This window comes from Taurulus bubalis (assembly GCF_910589615.1).
Source record: "Taurulus bubalis genome assembly, chromosome: 8".
Classification (NCBI taxonomy): domain Eukaryota; kingdom Metazoa; phylum Chordata; class Actinopteri; order Perciformes; family Cottidae; genus Taurulus; species Taurulus bubalis.
In genome coordinates, this window is record NC_136596.1 from 12,641,534 (window position 1) to 12,666,972 (window position 25,439).

Sequence of the window (25,439 nt, forward strand, 5' to 3'; positions counted from 1 at the left end):
TGAGACAAGTTCAAAAGATTAACATTTTTAATAAAATCCATGTCAAACATCAAAATACTGAAATGGCAAAAAACAACTTTTTTTCTACTTTTTTTTAATTTTGTACAAATCACAGTGGTTCAAAAATATTACAAATTTTTAGTTTCAAAACATTTTTGCAAAAGGAGCAAAACATTCTGATTGTTGTATATTTTCTTGAAAGCCCTTAATAGTTTGTGAGTGTGGTGTGCTCTTTCTTTTGCCTTTTATTGTAATACACACATAGCATGAGCAGTAAATGTTAATAAAACTCATGAGTCAATGGAAACAAACATAACAATAATATACAGTATATACGATCCACTTAAAAATGAACCAGGGGTTAATCACACCATGTATGTCTATAAACACTCTCCCTGTTCTGGGCCTCTCCATCCATTCAATCCCATGTATACACCAGCTTAGTAAATACTGTAGATACAGTATGGAGAGCAGGTTCATTCCAGCTGGGAATTCAATTTACAACACTGTACTGTACTTTGGATAACAACTATATTCATTAAAGCGTAATTAATATATGTATAGTTGTCACAGCTAATATCTGCCTTTAATCCAACCAGTAATTTGTTCCCCAAATTATAATAAACTGACTTCATGCACGATTGCAACATAGTACATTGTAGCTAAATAGTGGAAGCAATAGGGCATACTATTAAATTTGGCTTAGAGAAAGACGGATCACGAGAAAGTGGAAAAGTAATACAATATTTAAATTTTGATTAAGAATGCTGGTAAATATAAAGACATAGCGTACTTATCAAAAAAGTTGGATTAGGCTACATAATAGAAAGTGCAGGCACCTGAAATGTGCAAAACATTTTTTTTTAAACTGCTGGTTTGCTGGGTTTCTTGGTCATTTCATAATGTAAGCAGCTTTAGCAGGATATTACATACTGAACTCCATATCTGTGTTATCAGCTGTGTGACCCAAATAGCCAGTAACTATGCTAACATACTGTGCATTAAAGAAAGCGGTCTAATTTTTAATCTGTGCATTTCTTGGCTTAATCAACTTCATTGAAGGCTGCAGGTGTAGTGCCGGCAGCCTGTATAGCCAAAAGCGTCAGATTTCACTGAAGGCACAGGAAAAGACTACACTGGGCCTCACATTTAAAAAGGAAGGTCGGGCCTGCTAGGATGGAAGAAAAGCTCCACCGAAGATAAAGGAGGAGAATGTTACAGTAAAAAGAATGTGTTAAGATAGAACAAGACAACCCTACAGCAGAATGTAACTTTGGCCTGTAGAAGTCAGTGTGGAGCAAATATTGAGGACTGATTAACGCCAACAAAGTAAAAAATGTTGCACCTCGGTCTCTCCCTCTTTGCATCAGGTTTCTCAACCTTTTCTGGCCCATAAATACATTTATTTAACCCACAACTCTGAATTTTCACCAATGATTATCAAATACTCAAGTTGTCATGAACTGGGAATATCCAAATAAGTACTGTAGCAATATATATTTTAAACCTAAAGCATTTAATGTATTAAATATGGTCGTTTCAGTTTTAAATTTCCCACCACCCCAAATACATACCCCGATAGGGGTCCCGACCCAAAAGTAAAGATGCACTGCTGTAGACAAAAACCTCTCTAAACTCCAGACACATTTCATTACATACAGGCTTAACCCAAACATTACATTTGGCTTTCAGCCATTAAGGACATTCTTGAAATATGTGCATTACAATACTTGATCTCAATTAAAATTTTGCTTTTTTATGATTTTTATTTTTTAAATTCACAAGAAGAAGATTGATTGTAGTAACTACCGTGACAGCATAGGGGACTGCTGCACAGCAGCAACAGATTCTCTGCATTAGTTTTTGCAAGCAAAATGTCCAAGCATGTTATTTAATTATATCTAATTAGTGATGCTACCTTGAGCTGTGTTGAGCTTACTTAGTAAAAGTTGTGCATAAAGCCACGTAGCACGAAAAGAGCTGCTGTGTGGTTCAGAGCCAACTAGATGTTAACCAAGAAGCTGAACAAGTTATGTTATTCAGCTTCTCACTGAGCAAGTTGTGGGGAATTCTGAAAGACTGAAGAAGTGGAAATATCGTGCTACAATCATCAGGTTCAAAATAACAATCTTACATAAGGAACAATTCATGCTAAGCACAGACAGGTATAGTCGTAGACACACAAAAAGGAAGAAAGTGCATTTCAACATTCTAACAAGTGAGGCCACCATGCAAATTAACCACATTACAAAAGTGGTTGCACTTCCCCAGCACAAAGGCTCATCAAAAAGCTTTGCTTTCTCAAAGTCAGTGGTTTTAAAGTTACCAGACAGGAATCAACCTGCTACTCTATTTAATCGCTTCCTCTCAATCACCTGGTCAGGGGAGAGTCCTTCTACATACAAATAATTACCAGTCTAGAAAACATTCTGACCAAAGGCCATAGGTTTTGACCAACCAACTGTACTAGACTCTAAAGAGAGTTTCATTTAAGTGTATTTGTCTGCTTAAAAACAAGCAGCAGGCTTTACGATTCTCATCAGGCATGACTACAGTTGGCTCAAAAATCCCCCCAAGAAGGATAATGGCTGAGAGTGCAGAAAGCAACCAATCAATCCATTCTAACATTATCGTGTCCACCACTGCAGGTTGGAACGATGCTGCTGGTTTTTTCAGTTTTATCCAACTATAAGGCACACAGACCAAGAGAAGAGGCTTAATGAGTCATACCAACCATCAATAAGACAAATATAATAGCCACCCCTTCTATAGGGAGCCAAAAGGAGGCCATGGAAGTCCATCGAAAAGTCCAACTTTTTCCTCTTTAGGTTTCATTTAAAAATTCCCAAAGCACTGCACTGGGATAAGTTTGAAATATCCGTGGAGTAATTCCAAATTATGTAGGTTGCATTTAATGCTGACTGAGACTTGTTCACTTTTTTTTCCCACTTTCACTCTTTTCAGAGAGGAATCACCTCAATTCTCACTTGGGTCTCGTGATATCCTGTCTGACTTCTATTTCAGTAACCGACAATGACTTTAACCCCATTGAGAAGGGCAGAACGCACCACATGTCTCATTCAATCCATCTGTCTCCTATAGTTGGGTCTGGGGAAAGCTAAGGGGTGCAAACCCACAAATAGAAATATGCATGCAAATAGAAACTCAGTCTTGTTTTCTCATTCAGTGCTAAAGCCCAAAGAAATTAGCACCCTCAACGAGAAAATCAGATTCGCTCTCATATGCAGTTCCTTTGAGACAACACTCAGACACTCAGACAACTGCAAATTCTTCATCTAAGGAAATTGTCCTGGTTAACAAGGAGGCATAACAGATCACACTGTTTTTCAATTCAAACGTAGTTAAAGACATTTCAAAGTTGTAAGCACTGTTTGTAAAGGCAGAAACCTACACATGCTAAAATCAGTGACCTCCTTCCTCTTACAGACTGTTACTTTTATACAGAGCAAAATAATTAAATTTAAAAAAAAAGTGTCAAATTTGAATACCATCATCAATATTCTGCACGTTCATTGCAGGTAAACACTAAACAACTAGACAGACGCTTAACTGTGAACATAACATAGCTAGTGTGTCTGTGTGTTCATGTGGACACTGTCTCATTGTGACTTAAGCACCATGTTCAATTCCAGCAAAAGGAATGGAAGGCAATGTCCAGCATTGACAGCAGTATTCTTCCGACACCACAGACACCACCAGGAGAAAATCCCATATCACACTGCCTACTTCTCCCATGAGCCACTTTCTCTTTTCTCCTCAGTCCCCTCTTGCCAATAAAAGAAGCAAGGAAGAAGACATTCCGAAAGTGAGGAAGAAAGAGATAAAAGGAATCATAGCTTTGGTATCTAGAATTAGGTGAACATCCATAGTCAGTGACTGTCTGTTTTTAAATGCACTAAAACCCTGTGCTTTAGCTTTCTTATAACACTGTAAGGACTTCAGTTATACTGATCTTAATAACTGAAACTAAAGTGAAGCAATTACAGGCACAAAAACTAATGTTAGTTTGTGTGAGGGTTAGTGCCAGGGCCCTGAGCAGTGCTGCCCCTAGTGGTGTAGGGGTGTAAAGGCAGGCTGGCTGAGGTGCTTTGACATAACCAAGTGGTCATGGACGTAACAAGCGCATTTGTTTAATGCTGCATCCATCATTCCTCAATGGCAGAGGTATCAAGTAAGGCTAGCCCTCTTTACTCCCATCATTGCTATAGAGTGGTCACTTTGAATGTCTCTGAGGTGCATCAAGGAGAGCTTGTCTTCTGCTTTCTTTTGCACGCGTGATGTGCAGGAGAAGGGGGTTTTGAAGTGCAGGGGTTGATGATGGACACAAAGGGCCACTTCAGGACTAGACTGAAGGCTAATAGCAATGATCTTCTGACTAGAGTATCCCACCTTGCTTAACAATTGGTTGTCCTTGCACCCAAACCTGGGCTCTAGAACAGTCCTATTGTTGCAATGGCATCAAGGTTCTCAACACGTCCTGGGATAAGTGTGCGCCATTGACCCTGATAAGCAAAAATATGTAAAAAGGTCAAATAATATCAAAATAATAATTACATTGCTATGTGTCAGTTCCTGGGAATCCAGTGCTGGCTTTAGGGGGGTGGATCTTTTGAACCAGTCTGTGTGTGCAAACTAACAGTCTACGTAGAGGTGAAGGCAGAGGTGAGCTCCCCGAGAGGAGCTGCAGTGGTCAATGAGTAATAGTCATTAAGGTCAATGTGAAGGTAGGAGACTGAGATAAATAGAGAGCCCTTGCTCCCAGTCCAATCACTCAAAAGCTGGGACACTGTGAGTGCTGGTGGAGGGACAGAGCTCTTGTGTAGGGGACAAGCGGCTGCACTGCAACACTGCAGGCCCTTGTAGATCAGGGCGTCTGGGAAGCACTCAACTCGGAAGCATCACTCAATCATGCCAACTGAAAACATACACTCACACATCTACAGTATGCACATAACCTTCAGTTAAGTACACACTTGTGAGAGAAGCAAGACCACAATGCACTCATGAAGTCACCCACAATTATAAAGAGGCACATACATTCCCTCAAACATGCTGACATTCAGGCATAGTAGCACTCAGAGTAATTTATCTACTGATAATAGAGGGTTCAATATTGACCTCCACTGTATGAGTTACGGGGTGGGGTGGGGGGCTGTTTAGTTATCCTGGATGACCCAGGTCTGGATGAAGATGTTGATGCAGGAAACCCTCTAGGAGACGTGCGGAGAGGACGACGGGTGCTTCCAGAAACACCAACCCCGTTTGGTGTGTTGCTTGCGTAAGATCTCCTCCTCACGCTCACGCTCCTTCTGAGAGCGCAGATAGCGGTCCTCCTCTTTTAGGAACCACACAGGAGGCCAGCGCTGCTTCTCAAAGTGCTTCTGGTTTTCTACAGAGAGAGGGACAAAGATATGGACAGAAAAAGGGACTTTAAAAAAAAAGATAGGGAAGATTTCAGGTCTCAATTCAGATACGCACTGAAAAAGAAAAAGGAAAAATCAACATTTATTGGTGCACAGTAAGTGAGTGAAAGAATAATAATAAGGAAATAAGGAAACAACTAACAGCAATGTAAAGGTGTTGGGCTTCCCCATGGTCCCATGACAACCGACTCTTTATAAAATGAGTGTAAAATGTATTAACACCTTCATGAAACATGGATGGATATTGCAAGACAGACAGACAGATGTTGTTTGCTATGCTCATGTGGGGCTCGTGTGTTTCTCCTACTATATTTTTAGCTTCCTTGCGTCAGGGTTTTTTTCCCAGACAAAAATGTTATCTCTCCCACTCAAATCAAATGCTTGCTAGGAACAAGTCACGGCATGCTATAATTCCTTTGCAGTGTGCTTAACCCAGAAAACTTACTTCTGTTCAAACAAGCTCCTACAAAGTCAACTTTGTAGGAGTTTTACTGAAGTGAAAGCTGTATGTGTGAAAGGGGTTTGGGAGAGGCAGATCATCAGGACCAAGAGAGGCGAGGTGCCTGTACCTGCAGACATGACCTTCATTTCTTTGGGAAACTTGCGGCAGATGCTATTGTAATGGGTGCAGATGTGATGAAGACACCAAGCTGATAGTTGCTTGGCATTGTGGAACTGTAAACAAACAAAAAAACAGAGAAATACGTTACTACAGCTGTGAGAGAAGAGGCCTTTAAACGTTTCAGGGTGAGATAATTGAGAAAAAAAACACAATGTACAATTTTTTATTTGTAAATTACAAATTGATTATTTAAAGAACAGTTTTGCAAAGACATACCTGTGCGAGCTCGAGGTAAGCCAACACTTGTCCATCAATGTCACCTCCTTTTGCTGCCAACTGTAGAAGGTCGTCCACAGCATGCTGCTCTGGAGATGAATACAATGCACACAATAATGTCAATATTACATGTTTACATGCACTACAGACATGGGCTGACACATATCCTAGTTATCTCTTAGTCATAAATCATTAGTCTGTCTGGCAGTCTGCAACGAGCAACAACTCACTGCATCTAACATCTTTTGAGTCATTGATGAAAAAGTAGTTTATGCCTGATAAAGCTTGATCAAAACCATATTCTGCAACATATATTCAAAAGAAGACACTCAAGTAAGTGGTTTTCTTTGCAACATTTCTCACTCTACAGAGTCTTTACCTGTGAGGGCAACAAGGCGTGGCAAACACAGACGGTTGGAGAGAATAATAAGTTCCATGGGCTCCAGACCAGCAGAGGGTGTCAGCAGACCGCAGTACAGGAACTCCAACACCCCGTGCATACAGGCTGCACTGGTGTTAGGAATGGATACCTGGAAAATGTCCAGATCGGAGAAACAAAACAAAACAAAAAAACATGAGTAAAGAAGGGCAGAAAATCAATGTGGAAATTAATGGATACAAATATAGACACTCATTTTCATGAGAATTTAAGACAAAATGATATGTTGGCAAGTATATACTTAGTGTTAGCATAATGGCTAGAAATGGGGTGGATGCAAAAAAAGCAGTGCAGAGTGTATTTGGAGGTAAAGGGCAGAGGACGTGCTGTTCTGGTAGCAGTCTTTTTGATCGAGGCTCAGATGAAAGCACTGTCTGGGGGCTAGTGATGTGAGCAATATGGCTATAGCTTAAGGCCCAAACACAGGCAACCCTATCAGACCCTTTTCACAAATGAGACACTCAGACTGACTATTAATGTTCTCCTGAGAAAGATTATGCTCTTAAAATGAATTACAATAATATATGAACATAATGTATGTTACTATTGGTGATGCCCGGACCACTCCAGACATGTACAGCTAAACATGATTGTATTATTAGGGTCAAACAACATATAGCTTGTTGGTGGGGCAAAAGTGCAGAAACGTCCATTATAAAAAACAACCACTTGCAATGACCTCTAGATGTCGCCATAGAATCAATCAGACCTTAGCTCCAAAAGGCACTGGCCATGCTGCTCAGTGTAGCCCACTAACACACTTATAAAACAGTTATATACATAAATTAATAAAAAGAGCAAGACCTTTTTATGGTCCTAATTACTGAGAGTCGGACAAAGGAGCAAAGAGAAAGTCAGTGACAGGTGATACCGTTTAAGCCCAGGAAGGACCAAAGAAAGGCAGGAGAGTGATGACCTGCCCCCTCCAGGAGCTCTCCGAGCGTACCCACTGAGATGCTCTTCGACTTCCACTACCCTGGCCAATTAGGAGAATGTCAGCTGGGCGCGACCTCTCGTTACAGCTGAAATATTACAACACCAAGACTAGGGTGGTCTCCAGAACCTGAAGCCCCAGCTGGGGCCAGGAAGCATTAATGAGTGGACACATCCACAGAATGGAAAAGACCCATCAGCTGTTCTGACACATGTTATTTTGTCCCCTCATTCTGCAGTCCAAGAGCTCAATAAATAGTTTAGCACACGTTTAAATTATTATAAACCCATAAAGGACTTTAATTAGCCCGGTTTTATAACACTTCCTGGATTTTATTGTATTGTATCTTAACTTGCATTTTTTATCAATATTTGTATAACTTCTACGGAAACTGGATTATTAAATTTGTGTTTCTTCTTTTTTTATCTGTTCTCCTCTTTTCAAGTTTGATAATTAATATCGAATAATAGAGGTGTCTTCAAGAGCCATTTTGCATTTCTAACCTCTTTTGAACAATGTTCAAATGTAACATTTGTATATGTTTTGTACATGTATTTGTGCAAATAAATAAATATTCCGCTCGGAGAGAAAAACAATGATGAAATCTAATAATAAAAAGGAAAAGAAAAAGGGTGTAAATGAGATACAGTAAATCAGTCCTTGAAGGGATTAAAAAGGCCTCACAAATTTAAAGACGAAATGAGTGTAAAATAATTTAGAAACTCAAAATAATGTGTGGGTGAGAGAACAGCAGTGAATCATACAGCCACCACCACAGATCAGGTACAGAGTTAAAGAGAAAGAGTACGAAACTTGATGTCATTCTTCCTCTGCAGTGAAAAAAAGGACATGATTTACTGTTAAATGTGTGTGCTACTCTTTACAGACTTCTTAACTGGAAATACTCCACTGGGATGCAAATAGTGTACACACCTAGAGCATAAATCAGGGGTGGACCACCACAACACACTTAGCAGTAAGATATATAACAGCTGACACAGACACCAAACCCGCCTTTTGATTGCTAGTTTTTGACTATTACACCTTAGATTTTAACCATGACAAATGGTTCATGAAGTTTTTCACAAACATTCTCATTGTGTAAGGTGTCTATAATGTTGATAAAACCAATAACGCTAAAAGTAATAATTCTGATAATGATCATAAATTAAGTCGAAACACATGTCTTAATGCTTTTCTGCACTGAACTAGTCATGTTATCGCAAAACAGCATCGCCACTGAAATGTGTGAATCTAAAAATACTGAGATGTGTGATGTGAGCATGGAACTAGAACCACACGGGCTGAACACACGCTACTCTCACAGTTATAGTTCCAGGTTCAATGAATTTTCATATAATATATTTACATAATGATCTTCCCAAACCTAAGAGAACAGATGCAATAAGATAATATGATGATATATTCTGTTCATAAACTTAACCCATTAACTGTTACATTTTCTTGTACACTCATGTAACTTGATACATTTTGTGAAAATCAACAATTTGGTTTATTTTGGATACGTCTAATAATATTGCCCTGTATAAAAACTGAGTAAATGAGTCATAGACTTATCTTCTGAGATAGATTTTTCACTTTTTTTTTGTAAATCTCCAACATCCACATGTCTTAATACTTTCTCCAGCATGGATTCTCTTTTCAAGTAACTGGAGAGAACTGGAACGTCAGCTGTGTCAAAGTTGTTGAATTTGTTGAAACTGCTCTAAATGCTCTGCTTCTACAAAAGACCAGTGGGAAGTGTTTTAGTAAGCATTTCTGCTAACAACTACTGACACTGCTTTTCAAAATAGCATTTATCCGTGAAGAAGTGTGCCTCAAGGTGAATACGATATATTGTGAGTCAATGTCATGGCAATTCTGTAATCTGTGCATTATCAACACTTCATATATTTGCCTGTTAAAGGAGGAAATACATCATTTAAGACAGCAGACAATCTGGCAATGGGCAGCTTTCCATTTGCATATAAAATCCTATTTAATAATAATAATACCAAAATAAAAATGTGGGACATTTACAAGCAAATATACTCTATACACTCTCATTAACACTCCAGTTTCATTGTGCAGTCAGCCTTTGAGTCTTTGTCTCCAGCGCACCTGCCTTGTATGCTGTGCCAGCTCCATGCCATAAACAATGCCACAATAGCCACTAACATGAACCATTTAGAGTAACCATAGACACAGGCAGCCCATCAGCACCAAACACTGTGCCCCCTCAGTGATGCTGATGTCCTGTGCTCACCACCGTCCACAATAGCTGCAATGTCTTTTTTTCACACCCACTCACATGGTGTGTTCTGGAATAAAATCCACATGGAAATACCAAAAAAAACTAAATGGTTTAGTTTTCTTCTAACATGTCTTCTATAACATTGAGCTTTACACCTACACTGGATACACAACATCTGTATTCCTTGTCTGTCCCTCTCTGATTACTTCCAATCCTTCTGAGGGCCTGAATCTATGTAACCTAACCCAGCTGACCGTGAAAGTAATCATACCCCAGAGGATCTGGTTCGGCAACACAGTCCAGAGAGAGGCGACTTAAAAGACAGACGGAGGCATGAACTTCCTCTCTGATTGGGTCAAGTCCGCTGCACATGCACTGAGAAGCACCAAGCATCCAGAAGCTGAACCTCAGACGAGAGAGAGCACACCTGAAGTAACAAGACCCACCACTTGGAGAATGCTGACCTCAAAAGAGGGACTCTTCTGGGTTTACTTTGAGTACTAAGACCGGTTAGTCAAACATCCTAATTCTGCTATCACAGTGAGAAAAAAGTATATCTGTGTGTTAGAGACACTCACACGTTTTTAGCAAGTTAAGTCTCAAATCTTTAAGGGGCCAAGTCAAGCAGGGCTACTGCATTATCATCACTCCTTTATCTATTGGCACACAGTGTCAGCATTGATTAATTGTTCGATATTGAATCACTTTAAAACAGGCTATATCAATGCAATATGAAAAAATAGAACACTAACATTATTAGGTATGCAATAATAACCATAACCTATTTTTCACCAACATATTGCACAATTACACTGCGTACACTAATGATAGCTTATTAGCTACTGTAACTTAACACAGACACCGAACCTCTCAAACCCAGAGTTTGAGAGGTCTCAAGACGCTGTGTGTAAGACTTAAATGCGACTTGAGTCCAAAATGGTCCCAAGTCCAAGTGGTACAAGTACATTTTCATTCGATATGTGCTCATTATGTGGGCAAGGCCTCCAGGAATCTTGTAATTGCAGAGTTTCAACCACATTTTCAGGTGAAACAAAGGTTTGTAGGTCAATCTGATAAAAGGCCTCAGGCATGCAGAGCTGTACACCTTCACATAAAAACATTTAATGAGAACAAGACACACATTTGCAGGATTTACAATGTCAGGAGATTAAGACATCGTCCAAGTAATACATCTTATCCTAGCGACCTGGTAACCTTTGCTGACTCGCTTCTTTTATCAGTTGTTGCTGCTGTTGTTTGGAACAGGAGTATGTTAGGTTGCCTCTAAAAGGCTGACCTGACTTACCTTCCTAAGATTGAGGACACAGAAACTAAATCCCTGCTCAAAACTTAAAGGTGACTCCATCCTAAAGATTATCTCAGTATGTCTGAACTCACCTCCTCAATGTAGCTTTCCATGAAAGAGCCTCTGAACATGGCAGTCATCCAGCTGCAGCTGGAGATGAGCAGGGGCTTGTGGGCCGGGAGGCAGCCATCGTCCAGTCGAAACACCACATCTAAAACCGGGGTGGGAAAAGAGCATTCATCTCTTGGAGTGCCACAGAAGCCCAAGCTACAGAGGGGGAAAGACAGACAAGGCAGACGTCCAGACACACAGGCAGAAGGCCAGACAGACAGACATACACAGAAACATAGACACAGGTAGACAGACAGAGAGATAAATTGACAGAAGGGCAGAACAGCCTTTGACACAGAGTAAGGGAAGGAGAGCAGATGCAGGGCAGTAGGTCATGGAGTAAATCCTGTGTGGAATCTGGACTAGAGCTTTGGTAGAGAAAGTGTTGATAAGGAACACAGCAACTATATTAGTGTAGTATTGTTGTAATGGGCTAAATCGGGAAGCAAAGGATTTCATTTGTCTTAAAAACAATCCTGGAGTAATAACTGGGATGAAGCAGATATGATAATACAGTTATTCCTGCAAAATGTATCAATATAATATCTTATAAGCACTTTATATAGATCTTCCCGTTGCTAAAACCATGAAGACAACAGAGTAGTAGAGAGAAGTGAATGTGAGACAGGCTTTGTTCAGAGACAGCTGATGTCTGGCTCTGGCTGCAAATGCTGTGACAACATGCATACATAACAGCTTGGGAGAGCACACAACACCAGGAACACACAGGAAGTACACGTGAGTGAACAAAAGACAAATCACCTGATGACTTGAAAAGGACTTCAGAAACCACAACATATACAATGCATCTTCGTTGCCAAGTATTCAATGGCAAATATGTGATCAAAATGTACACAGAGTGTACTTTTCCAGAGACTGAGAAAGAATGCTGGACATTAGCTAAGTATTTAATGTCTTTCTTGCGCATTCTCCTCATCAGCTTTTCATAATCCTCCACTACTCACACTCTCACACACATGCACACACCTACAGACAAACACCTACTGGTGCATGTGTGGAAGACATCTACAATAACACCAATGCAACTGAAAGTTGGGGTTGGCACATTGGTTTACCAGCAAAGGTGCCTTTATTGAGACACTCCTTGATGCGGTTGGCTCTGCGGACGTGGAAAGCCTTGGTGATCTCCTGGTTCATGAAGCTCTCTCTGTTGAGAACATTTGCTACCATCATCCGCAGGTCAAACACCTCAAGCAGCTCTGCGATGGTGGCCACCTGCATCAGATCCCCTCGGCCCTCGTCCAGACTGCCCGTGTAGAGGTACTGAAGCACTGCCTGAAACCAGAACAAATTCAGAAGTCAAATACACATATTGCACAATGATGTAAGAATATGTTTTTGAAATCTTGTTGCTTTAAAGTCATCACCTTAAATGGTTCTTCCTGTATAAGCGCATCCATGGCGACCACAGTCATGAGTCGTGGTCGTCCCGTCATAGGATCATCAACATGCTCCAGACACACGCTCAGGAACCCCCTTCCCCATCCTGAAAGTGCTCGCCCAGTCCCCAGTGCTCCCAGGGAGTAGTGGGCTCGAGAGGGGAGCGCATTATCACTCTGGGAAGTCCTCAGGGAGCCCTGCTGGAGCAGCTGGGGTCGATTTAGGCCCCGCACTCCTCCATCTACCGCGTCTTTATCAATGTCCAGGCTCTTAGTGCGCCCAGCTTGCTCCTTGGCTCCTCTTCTGCTCTGCTCATCTTCCTCTCCACTCTCAAAGTTGTCCTTGCTCTCCTGCTCCTCCCCCCATGGCCCTGTGCATGATCCACCAATATCAAGGGTGAAGAGGTCATAGAACTTAGAGCAGGATGTTGCCAGATATACTTTGTGTGCAAATACGCGAGTGGCACCACCGTGCAGAAGGAAAAGAACATCTGTACACAGTGGCTGGCAGAAAAGAGAATCAGGGCCCTCGCCATCTGTGGGAGGTGGGTCTGGAATGCCCACGATGGGGCGAGGCGGACGAGGAGGCAAGAAGGGGGCCTGGAGAAAAGGCCTCTGGACCTTTTTCAGGTGGGACTTCCAGAACTGCAGGTGACGACGGGAGATGAGGGCGGCTCGGATGGCATTGTCAAAGACATCTTTGACTCCAAACTGGGCGACAATGCTGGTCTCATAATAGGGAATCCCAAGTTCCTTTGCCACTTCGTGGCCTCTCTCTGGGGGAAGGATATCGGTAGATTTGATTGGTCTGTGGGACAGGAAGAAATAAAGATGTCAAGATGACAGTGTTCAGATAAAGATGTAAGTGTAAGTACAAGTACAAGTAAAAGGGAAGCAGGAAGTTGAGAATCTTTTACACAATTTGAGATGTCTTCATCTGAGAACTCATTTTAACAACATGTATTTCTACTTTCATTTTACTACTAATCCTATTACATACTTTTATGATTGAACAATTGGGATTAAAGTTAATGAATGGTGATTCAGTTACTGTCATGCTGATAATACTTATTATTGATAAACTGGAGCCACCGGAGCGCATGTTTTATCTGAATTTGTCTGTTAAGAAGGCGTCTCACTTGGCTAGGGGTCGCCGCGCACGGTTAACTGCATCAAGGTCGGCATAGCGCAGGTCCAGCTGGCAGCCAACCAGAATGATGGGTGTCCGGGGACAAAAGTGCTTGATTTCCGGGAACCACATGGTGCGTACGTGGCGCAGGGAATTGGGATTAGCCAGAGAGAAGCAAAGCACCACTACGTCAGACCTACAGGGAGAGGAGAGGTAGAAAAAGTCTTCATTTCATGTACTTATAATCTAACAGAGATCATTGATAAGATGGAAAAAAGGATGGCAAGGGGGAGCTGATTTGTTGTGTCATGAGCAAGAGATTTCAACAGAGCGAAGACATATGGCCTTTGATGGAGTAAAGGAGACAGAAAAGAAAGAAAGAAAAAAGGGGTCAGTACTGAGTCACTGAACATCTTGTTAAAACGTGTGTGATATGTGTATAGAAGAAGCTTGTTCAACTGCTGCAAGGCATTGTGGGAGCATCAACAGTGTCATCAAGAAAGCTGGGGTCACAAGACGCATGTGTGTGGGTGGGTGGGACTGTGTGTGTGCGTGAGTTTGTCGGGGCCTCTGGGCTGGTGATCTGTGTGGCCCATCTCTCTCGTTCTCTTTCTCTCTCTTACGTAAATATCCCTAAGCCCTCCAAAGCTACATGGACTACAAAGAGAAGGCTAAAAATAGATCAGGATACATAGACAAATTAATTTCCTCAACCAATGTGTTTGAGCAAGCACACAGCAGCACTTACAGCTATAATCTGGTGCTGATACGCACGCCTGTGGCATGTTTACACATGCGTGCCTGTTTCTAGGTAATGTAAAATCAAGCTCTGTCAGTGAGACGGATCATTTAGAACCAGTACAATGATTACCATACAAGAATCTATAATTCCTAAATGATCTACTTCTTAAAACAACACAACAACACAGGGCTCTGGACCCCAGCAGCACAATACCAGGCCTATTTTGCATTCGTATCACTTTTGTAATTTACATACCACATTAACCATCATTGATAGTCTGCAGATAATTAAATATATATAGTCCTGTTTTTGACGTTCGTCAGGTATTCGGAATACACAAGAGGAAATTAGGTGCTAAACCACATCCTGAACTTGAGAGCAGCATCACACACAACATAAACTCTTTCCCTCCTGTGCTACAGCGAACATGGCCTATTTACTGAATAGACAAAGGCCACGCTACTCTAGAAAAAAATCTAGCGTATCTGCTTGTTTATTCATGAACTTTTATAATATTGACTTTACTTTGTGCAAATCAGGTAAAAACTCCAGCAAAGATAGGTAATTCCACCTGTTTGGAATAAGATTCAACAGTTTCAAGCGTTTAAAAATCTTTAGCAAAGGAAGCGTCCTTGAAGATGTTTAATAAAAAAAACTTAATTTGCATTACAAACATGCACCTGAGTGACAAATTGAGTTACACAACACTATATCAGATATTTTCTAAATGTCATAGTGAGACAGGTTCCATAGTCCAATTTTACTCTCACTCATGTAATCTGTGAAAAGCTCCTACTCAAAAGGACACACTACCAAAGTATTGCATAACATCTCTCTCGCTCTCTCACACAGACACACACACACACACACACACACACACACACACACACACACACACACACACACAGTACCACCCATTAGCACTTTGTCAATGGATCATTACCATGGTTTAGTCTGTTTGAGGTCATGTTATGTGTAGCCTTTGTTCTTTGTGTCTAAAGGATTTGTGTACAACCTAGGCTTTACTGCCACAGTTTGTGCCAGTATACCTTTATGTTAGTACAACACTGTGCCAAAATATGAGCCCAAGAAACATTTTAAACCTGTCCAATCTTGATCAATCTTTCAAAAGCAGAGAATTAAGGTAAAGTAAGGAAAATCTAGTACCAGATTAATCCATCCGTACTGATGCTTTGCATGCAGAGCCAGATTCAATCTGCAGGTCAACAATGTGTGTATATGTACATATAGGTTTGTCTGAATGAGAAAGCACATGCAAGTCTATCACAATTTACCACCAGCACGAATGCATAATAAATACTTCCAGTGACTGGTTATTTAGTGTGTGTGCTGTGTGTGTGTGTGTGTGTGTGTGTGTGTGTGTGTGTGTGTGTGTGTGTGTGTGTGTGTGTGTGTGTGTGTGTGTGTGTGTGTGTGTGTGTGTGTGTGTGTGTGTGTGGATCCAAACTACAAAGGTCATAAGCTGCCAGACGATGTAAAAAGAGAAACATACATAGACACACGAACAAACACAGCAGAGATGTAAACGTTGAAGTTGTCTCAGGTTAAGTTTGGCTTAGCCTATTTCCAGACTGAGATTGTTTTCACAACCAGAAAGTTCCTCTCCGCACAAAAGCATGTGATAGTCTGGGTATTGTCTAACAATGTGATGTTTTGAGTTTTCATATCAACAAAAGGTTTCAGAGTGGAGAAAGGTGTGGGGAGGGTTTAGGAGCAGCACATTTTCAAGGGTATAGAGGAGGCTAATGATGGAAGTTGAGTTCCAGGGTAATAAGGGAGATGGGGGAGAGGGGAGGTGAGGCAGAGGAGAGTCTGGGAGCAAGTTGAAGGAGAGGGCATGGCCTAGATGAACGGGTGGATGAACATGGCTGGAGGAGGAGGAGGAGGAAGAGGAGGAGGTTGATGCCTGACGCCAAGGAGGCAGGCGGGCAGAAAACAGCTGAGCTGGCACTGTGTCTAATCAGCTGACTGCAGGCTGACAAAGCATACAGGACATGCACACACACACACCAAAACATACACAAACAGAAGCAGATCAATGTACAAATGTACAGACACTGAGGGAGTGGAAGAACACAGCAGAAGGGAATTTGAGCCTCAAACTGAACTACACACAACCTGTCACGCAGACACACTTGCCAAAAGGTGACAGGGGGACAAGTTACACAAAGTGCATCCACCCACCCTTGAGAGAACTCAGAGATTGCCAGGTGTGGTGTGTACATGCACGTGTGTGTGCATGTTTGTATCTGGCTATGGCCTATGACGTAATGCCGTGAATGTAAGAGATATTCAATGATAAAAGATAAGTATAAAATAGATGAAATGTAGATGGTGACAAATGTTTCAGCATTGTGTTGTAAAAGAAAACCCCAAATGATTGTGTTGAGATAAATATGTGGCAAAACTAATTATTTGTTTATACTATATGTATATAGAACTCATCTAATGAAATGTATCTTCACGTTTCTGTGTTACTGTCATGTGGTCAAGTTGGGTCACGTTCGTTTCAATTGGTATTTGCCGATTTTGCTTTGGCAAGAAATACTGTTGCATTTCATGCCAATAAAGCAGCTTTGATAAGGGACGTAAGAGGATAGAGCGATGATCCAATCATGTCTGGTGGAGGAAGGATGTAACAGCTTGAGAGCAGAGTTCAACTAAAAAGCGTGGCTTTGGATTACACACAAAAATAACAACTTTTGGTTAAGTAAATGTTATGTGGGCATTTTTACGTGTGTGTGTGACAGGCAAGTTGCATTCTCACTGTAGGTTGCTTTCTCCTGAATCGTCCAGCAATTAATTTAGTCGCATATTAGCTCAAATAAATTGTGTCAAGGCCTTACAAGTTGCAAGGTGTTGCTGTTACTGTGCATGTGTCTGCTCACCTGCCATAGGCAAATCGTCTGTCTTTGTGATGATCCCCGAACGTGTCCCATAGCCTCAGGGACACACTGACCTCATCCACTACATCACGAGATCTCTCTAAAACCTGAAAAACAGTCACACGTCGCTGTAAGCAGGTCAGACGGTCATAGCTTCATTTTGATGTTTGTGTTTTTAGTGGAATTGAAGGATTATGCAATCACTCTGGAAGGGATAAAAATTAAAATAAAACAATGCCCAATGCACAATGCACAATGCACAATGTCAAATTGCTTGGTCAACGTTTTTAGAATCAAGTTGTATTTCAGAAGCCTAAAGAGAGAACTTTTTACCTGTGATACATATGAACAATGAACAGAATTAGTTGAGTACCATATCCAACAGTGTACCAGAGTGTGTCTATGTGTGGCTCTTTCCACACTGTGTTTGGCTGTGTGTTTATGTGCATGTGTGTGCCCACCTCCTGGCATACACGGTACTGGTCGATGGCCCAGACGGTTGGCACGTGGGTGGCAAGCAGCTGATACTGTGTGAGGGTGGCATTGCAGGCCCGGGCACAGATTAGCCTGGTCTTGCCTACTGCATTATCCCCTACCACCACACATTTAATAGTTTCCACATTGGGCCGCTCATAGTCTGTGTCTATATCCATCGAGAGGGCCCTGGAGAAAAGGAGAGAGAGAGAGAGAGAGAGAGAGAGAGAGAGAGAGAGAGAGAGAGAGAGAGAGAGAGAGAACAAAAAGAGGTTAATTCAATATTCATGGGAAATTAAAATCACATTGAAACACATCCCAGGAAAATTGACACTGCAACTGGCTGCAGGTGCAGTATAGCTTCTAATTCTCGCCCAGTCCAGGCTAGGGAGGCTTTGTTAATGCTCCCGTAGCTGCACTGACCAGTGTTCAGACATGTCTGCCAAACTCCTCAACAGAACACATGGTTCGCAGGCTGAGGAATGAAGGGACCGCAGAGCTATTTCTGTAACAGCACAGAGAGAGGGAGAGAAAGACAGCGAGACTTCCCATGAGCTCACTGTCCTTTTCTCTCCTTCTCTGTCTTTCCCTCTATCCGTTCCCCTTTTGATGCATTGATAACATCTTTGCTTCACAGAAAACATAATACAAAAGTGATGAAACATCTACATTGGCAGCACAAAAGACAGACAATAAAATCACTCACAAAGGCTTTCCTAATAACTTTTTAGGTCATTCAAGAGCCTAGAGGGAGCTGTGCGTAATCTGTTGGGTTCAAACATATTTACTCTAGGCTTACATAGAACGGTAAGTAGGGAAAAAAGTGTTGTTGCATGTTGGACCACCTGTCAACTCTGGACAAGACAGAGGTGATCTTGTGACACAGCTTGACTGACTTTTAAAACCACACATCCCTGTGAAAAGCTTATCAAAATCCCCTTTCCATAAACTGCTTACAAACATTTATGACATGTCAAAACACATGTTAATACCCATATTCTAAAACATTCCTGGAAGAATATGCTGTATTGAATAAGCAGCCCCCCCCCCCCCACACACACACACACACACACACACACACACACACACACACACACACACACACACACACGCACACAGTTAGACCGGAAAGTCAGATAATCAGTCCATTCGTACTTGCAACTATTTCAAAGACCCTGCCCATAAATAGAGCAACTGAAACATTCATAAAGGGCTTGCTCGGTGTATGCCAGTGCAACACTTCAGACCAACAGCCAAAAATGGCATCTATTTATCAGACATATTAGCCATGTGTGCACCCTGCTAATCAGTCATGACTTGTCCCCACAGACCTCAAACCTGTTCATAATACCACTGCTACAATATAGAGCGTATTTCTCCCCCAACAGAGACCTCAGACAATGATTTACAATGCCAACATCAACAAAAGCATCTTTCCTGTCAGAAGTAGTCCCAATCACGTCAGCCAGAAAATACAGCACACAGAGCCTACCTTTGTTTAAGTGAGCTGAAGAACAGTATCCGTCAAAGAGGCCCGTTCTTGAATGGTCCATATGGAACAGATGGAACTGTGCCTTTCAGAGCTATAAATACAATTTTTTCCTTGCCACCTGTCTGGCTGCGACACCCTGTGGGACACGAACTACAGGTAGAGGAGTAAGATAGAAGAAGCAATAAAAAGTAACCACGACCTTGTACTTATCTAACAGCTATCTGCCTAATGGTCATGGCAGCAGCTCTCTTCGTGCTGTATTAGGAAAATAGGGATGAACAGCCAAATACGATGCCTAACCTAACATACTCTACAAGGGATTCTGTAACATCCTCAATATGAGAGGATGCAGAGAATTGTAAATTCCTAGTATTTCCAATGCAACATTAGATAAGCAAAAGGGATTGCAAGAGAAACAAGGCAGGGGCGGGATTATTAGAGTCTTAGAGAGAAAGAGAGGGACTGTCAGCCCAGCATTAGAATCAGTCCGTTATGCCACTGGGATCAAAAGGGCACGACCAGCAATAACCGAGGCTGCTCAGGGGAACATATCACAGCTTTTCTTGCTGCTGCTTCTCTCTACCGTTAAATATGTGGATCTCTAAGAGCGGAAGACGAATAGAGAAAAAGAGACAAGGGAACAGTTTAAGATCATGTACTGACCCAAAGGAGTCTGGAAGTCAGTACGCATATAGGCATGTGAGCACGCATGAGTGCATGTGTGTGCACGTGGTAATGAGCTTAAGGCCGGCCTATGAGGCATGGAATGATGCGAGCAGTGATGTAACCAGGAGGCGGAGTTGCCGGTGGTGTGGACAGTTTCCCAGGGGGATCAAGAGTACCCGGCTCCCAGATATCATCCTCCATCTGAGGCTCTGCATCGGGCTCCGAGCGAGAGTCTGGTCACGTGCCAGTCAACACAGTTAACACAATTGTTTACTAGCACACCATTGACCTTTATAGATATGCACCTGCTCTCAGGTATATATTTAAAGTGTATGAGCTTTCAACAACTTCAACAATAATTTGTAATTGCATGACTGAAGGATGAGCTGAAGCCGGAGACTGTGAGAGCAGAGCAGCGGAAAGAGAAGCTGCATAGCTCCGGTTTCATTTCTAGCCAATGACCTATAGTGAACTGTACAGAGATGTCTAGACTTCATCTGCTGGCCAGTGTCATCTTCCCAACAAGGCCGCAAAGGAAGCTGCATGGGCAAAGAAGTGTTGTTTTTTAACAATAAAATGTGTGATTGAAAAAGAGAATTAGATTTTGCCCCAGTTTTTTGTCTGTGCATGTATTTCTGACTCTTACAGTGACATATTGATGGGTGTAGGCAAGACCACAGTGACATTCAAACACCAACCTTTTGGTTTTTACTCTGGAATGTCACGGTGTGCGCGCGTGCGTGTGCGTGGTGCAGGAGGACCAGACAGACAAAGAAGCTCATGCATAATTTGGATAGAGTGCGTCTCAGTAAGGCTTTGCTTTAAGACCAGAGGGGGTTTCATCAGGAGATGGCTTAAAGCTCTACTTCATTACACATTTCCTGGCATCTTTATTGTTTTTTTTTGTTTTTCTAAATCCTTTCATTTATCCTTCTGTCTATCTATGTCTCTCTTGTTTCCAGCTGTGCCCACTCAACCTCACCTTCTGACCTGCTCACAAACTCCCTCTGCTCTCCTTCTTGTTCGTATTCATTCTTCAAATGTAACGCTCCAGCTCACAGCTCTTCCATTCTTCACTTCCCTCATTGTCTTTTAGTAACCTCTCTCCACCGCCCTCTATCTGGTCCTTTCCCAGTTTTGTCTCTCTCTCTCTCTCTCTCTCATCTAACATCCTGCTCCCTCCGCCCCTTGATTTAGAAGTTATCTATCTATCCATATGACCTCAGACTTTTCTGGATAGCAATCAATGAGCAGCATTAAGCAGACAGCCCTCCCACACCCGGTTTGCTTCCCCCTCTGTCTCCCTCTCTCTGTTATGCAACACTTTTAGCAATCCACTGGAGCCACCGCTCATCCCAAAGCCCTCCACAGCCCCCATCTGCCTGTTTTTGTGTCCTCTTCCTTAGGGCTAGAGTTCACCACCCTGCCTCTCCTCTCTCTCCACCCAGCCTTGCAAAAAACATGACCCAATAACCACCCACTTTATAGATGGGTCAACACAGAGCTATGAGGTTTGCACTATCACATGCCTGACTACATATTCAAAGTATCCATGTGTAATTGTTGGATGAAATGATGGCAACATGTGCAGTCATCGATGCAATCTAATTATTTTCTAACTAAATATTTGTCAAAGTCTGCTATCATGAAATACAATGTGTGTGTGTGTGTGTGTGTGTGTGTGTGTGTGTGTGTGTGTGTGTGTGTGTGTGTGTGTGTGTGTGTGTGTGTGTGTGTGTGCGTGTGTGTGTGTGTGTGTGTGTGTGTGTTTGAGACAGTGACTGCCACAGGCGCAGCTGGCACAGACTGGTTACATAACCTGGTCTGTAGCCTTTGCTTGGCTCCCTGGATGGCTGACAGTAGACCTCAGACTCACATGCTAGCACAGACATGCACACACACACAAGCATGCCGGGATGTACTTGCCTCACCCACTGCAGATGGTACTGGTATTACTGTGCGCACCGTGGCAGATGGCGATGTGTACGCATCAATCCTAATGAATGAGAGGGTCTTTGGGAGCAGCATGTCAGCCTGCATGAGAAAGACCTCTCTTCTCTCTGCTGTGATGTTGCTTCGTAAACACAGGAAGGCTCCTCTAGATGCCTTAATTTCCTTTATCCCTCCCATCTTCTTCCTCCTCCTCCTCCTCCTCCTCTGCCATATTCCTTACACCTACCCTTTCTCTCCATCGCTCTTGCTGTCTTAACTCGTTTCTCTTTATCATGCTTCTATTTCACGGCCTCATTCTTTTCACTATCTGATCCAATACAGATTTTTTTTTTCTGTTCATTATCTTCCAAGATTACTTTTCTCCTATCCCTTCTTCCACCTTCTCACACATTTGAACTGTTTTCTTTTCTAGACATTTCTATAAAAAGTAAACCTGTCAATTCCTTTGCCATTGACCATTACATGTGACTGCTTTGACTTCATTTTGAGAGTGCAAGTCTTCAGCGAAACAATATTGCTAAATTGTTACCTTTAGATACAGTGTTTGCATTAATACACAGTGTGAAACAGATCATTTCATTCACCTTGTCATACTTGGGTTTGATGTGTAGTGCTTGCCAACATCATTTTATACTGATATTTCAGAATACAATGATACATTTTTCCAGATATACATATCATGTTCTGATACTGTGTGTTGTGTTTTTTTCTGAAAATGATTTATAGCAATTGTGAATTACTGTAACTTCAAGGCAAAGTGACCCAAACATTATTGCAACTTTATCGAAAGGGAGGGGGATGACGTTTGCCTGGCAGACACATTCCAAGCCCTAAATCTCCTTTGAGAATGTAACATGGGATTTAAACATAAAATAAACTTTTAAAATGGGCTAGAAAGCCTGGGCCTTTCAATAGCCTGGACCCTAATTATAAAACTATAATACAAACATACCACTAGCAGAGCTGAACATTGTTAGAAGTGCAACGCTTTTTTTTCTCACCAAAGCTCTACGGTGCATGTTATAACATGCTGTCCAGATTTAGGAGGACACACGGTCTATTACCCCCAGGTACTGTCCACTACAGCCTGTTCCAGGGATCAGAACATTGCAGGCCAGATAATGCTGGCTGACTGTTTCATGCGGGTTTGTCAGTGCAGCACTATGTTATCTCAAAGCTGTTGACATAGTCAAAGTGTTGGGCTTAGTGCCTAACCAGGACAATAAACAGCTCTGTCCCAGATCCATCTCACCTTACACGTAACGACAGCCTCGATCCTTGAAAAAATACCTGTATAGGCTAATAGCAAGTCTAAAACCAAAACTAATTGGTAATTCATACCAGAATGGGAAATCATATTTAGTAATGCAAAAAGTTGAGCCACAGTCAAGTGGCCATTAATATACATATTTTCAGGAGAAAGATACATCGGCCAAAATACTGCACAATATGGAAGAGCAGTGTGCCAAATTGTTTACCCAGCCACATCTTGCAGATATGAATAATTGCTAAGATCTGGAAATCATATACGGGCAGATAAAAACTCATTATTTGATTAATTTCCAGGTGAAAGGGAGAGGCTTCTTCACCAACCACCGTCTGCACGCAATGCTCTCTATGACGACGTCATAGCCACATGATCAGTATCGTCGTGTGTACGTGTGTGTGCAAGCTCACGCAAAGATTTTGCTCGTTATCTCAGCTTTGATCCGCATGCTATTTCAGTGAATACCGTGTTGTAGCATCACGACACTCATCAATGAAAAGCACCTCGTGCGCTCCCTGTCTGCGCAGCCATTCATAACTACCTGGCTCATTCATATTTTTTGGAAACCGATATAACAAAGTAGGCCATCTATTGTATTGGCTTACGTGTGTGCGGAAACGTAATGCAGGTAACACACATTCAGCGCGGTGGTAAGGTGTCTGTCATCATCTGTGTTGTAAAAGGAAGGTGGATATCATCCGTCCCGAATGATGCGCTGATAAGTATTGCGTAATGTGCCAAGCCCATGCGCTGCACTACAACACTGATCCGAAATGCTCTGAAGCAGTATGTGCAGCACGCGTGGGATTAACAGAAAGCTCTTCGAAAATAATGCAATACATGTCAAATATAAGAGCCTTTGAGACTATTACAGTGGCATTATAGAGATTTGAGAGACTAACAATCCATGAAATTGTCTCAAATAAAGCCACCATAACATGATTTAAATACAGCTGATGAATTAAGAATATTTAGAGTATAGTGTATTACAAGCAGTGTGAGGATTGCTTTGTGCAACACGAATTGCATGGGGAGCATGTGACCCTGTATTGCTGCAGGCAGGGTCCCTACCTTCCGACGGTTCCGGAATTGACCCACATGCCACTCTGCTGGTGGTTCAGCCGGTCACTCAAACCGGACAAAGACGCGCGGAGAATGAAGAGGTGCTCGCGGTGGTCACAGAGTACGCTATTCGACTGCAGGACAGCTGCCCTGTCACATCCTTTCCTATCACTTCCCCTTCGCCGCCTTCTTACTCCAGTGTCTCACAATCCTCAATAAGTGTCGACTCGCTGTTGCAGACCTGATGTAATGCTGTTGTTGTTTTAATCGAACGCCTTTTGGGGTAGAATGTAAACATAGCTGGCTTAAAGATATTTCTGGTCTGAGCCACCTCCTTTTCTGTTGTTGTTTCCCCCAGCTGATTTCAGTGGAGGCACGCCTCCACGACTGCGCGTCACTACACAAATTCAAGCGACTCATCTTGTGCTGCGTTCACGTGCAGTCAGAAAAATATAGACCTGGCGTAGAGCGACGCCCTGAATAAGGCATCTTAGAAGACTTAATGGTCAGGACATTTTATATTGTAAAACGTTCGGTTGTGCATTATTTCAACATCGTAGTCAACCTTTATCTTGCATTTAAATTGTTTACTTTATTGTGTAGCTTTCTTTAACACAAATATCACCAGAAGTGTCTGAACACCACACACAACTTGTATTTAAAGACCTTATGTTGGAGCTGAAGAGGACCACTTTAAGGTTTCATAAGAGATTAAGAGTCAATCGTATCCTGTAATGATGATAGTATCTCTGCCCAGAAAGTGTGCTCTTTTCATTATGTTAACTCAATACATGCCGTAAAGCATGCTGCCTTTTGGTTTGTTCGAGCATTCACGTCACATTAGTACTCAAACACGAGGGATGGGACACTTAAACAGTAAAAAAGCATGGCAAACTTTTGCCAAAATATATAAAAACTAATTAATAAACGTGCAAAGGTATTAATATCCATCTGTTCGCTTAATTTCTCCTTTAATCCTTGTCCATACATATTAGTCACTTCCTATCCAAACTAAAATCCAG

The 25,439-nt window shown here is 41.9% G+C and overlaps 1 protein-coding gene across 1 annotated transcript; it reads right to left on the reverse strand.

Annotated features, from left to right (window-relative positions):
• Nucleotides 1–5,231: 5,231 nt before the first annotated feature.
• rhobtb4 (Rho related BTB domain containing 4) lies at nucleotides 5,232–24,577 on the reverse strand (the record flags this gene model as incomplete). The annotated part of the gene is made up of 11 exons (XM_079222829.1): nucleotides 24,427–24,577; nucleotides 17,965–18,166; nucleotides 17,507–17,610; nucleotides 13,866–14,051; nucleotides 12,715–13,534; nucleotides 12,403–12,622; nucleotides 11,308–11,426; nucleotides 6,662–6,812; nucleotides 6,283–6,371; nucleotides 6,014–6,119; nucleotides 5,232–5,410 (listed from the first exon to the last, which is right to left on the reverse strand). Exons 1-11 carry the CDS (start codon nucleotides 24,453–24,455, stop codon nucleotides 5,232–5,234), a joined length of 2,205 nt encoding a protein of 734 aa, XP_079078955.1. The 5' UTR covers nucleotides 24,456–24,577.
• Nucleotides 24,578–25,439: the final 862 nt, after the last annotated feature.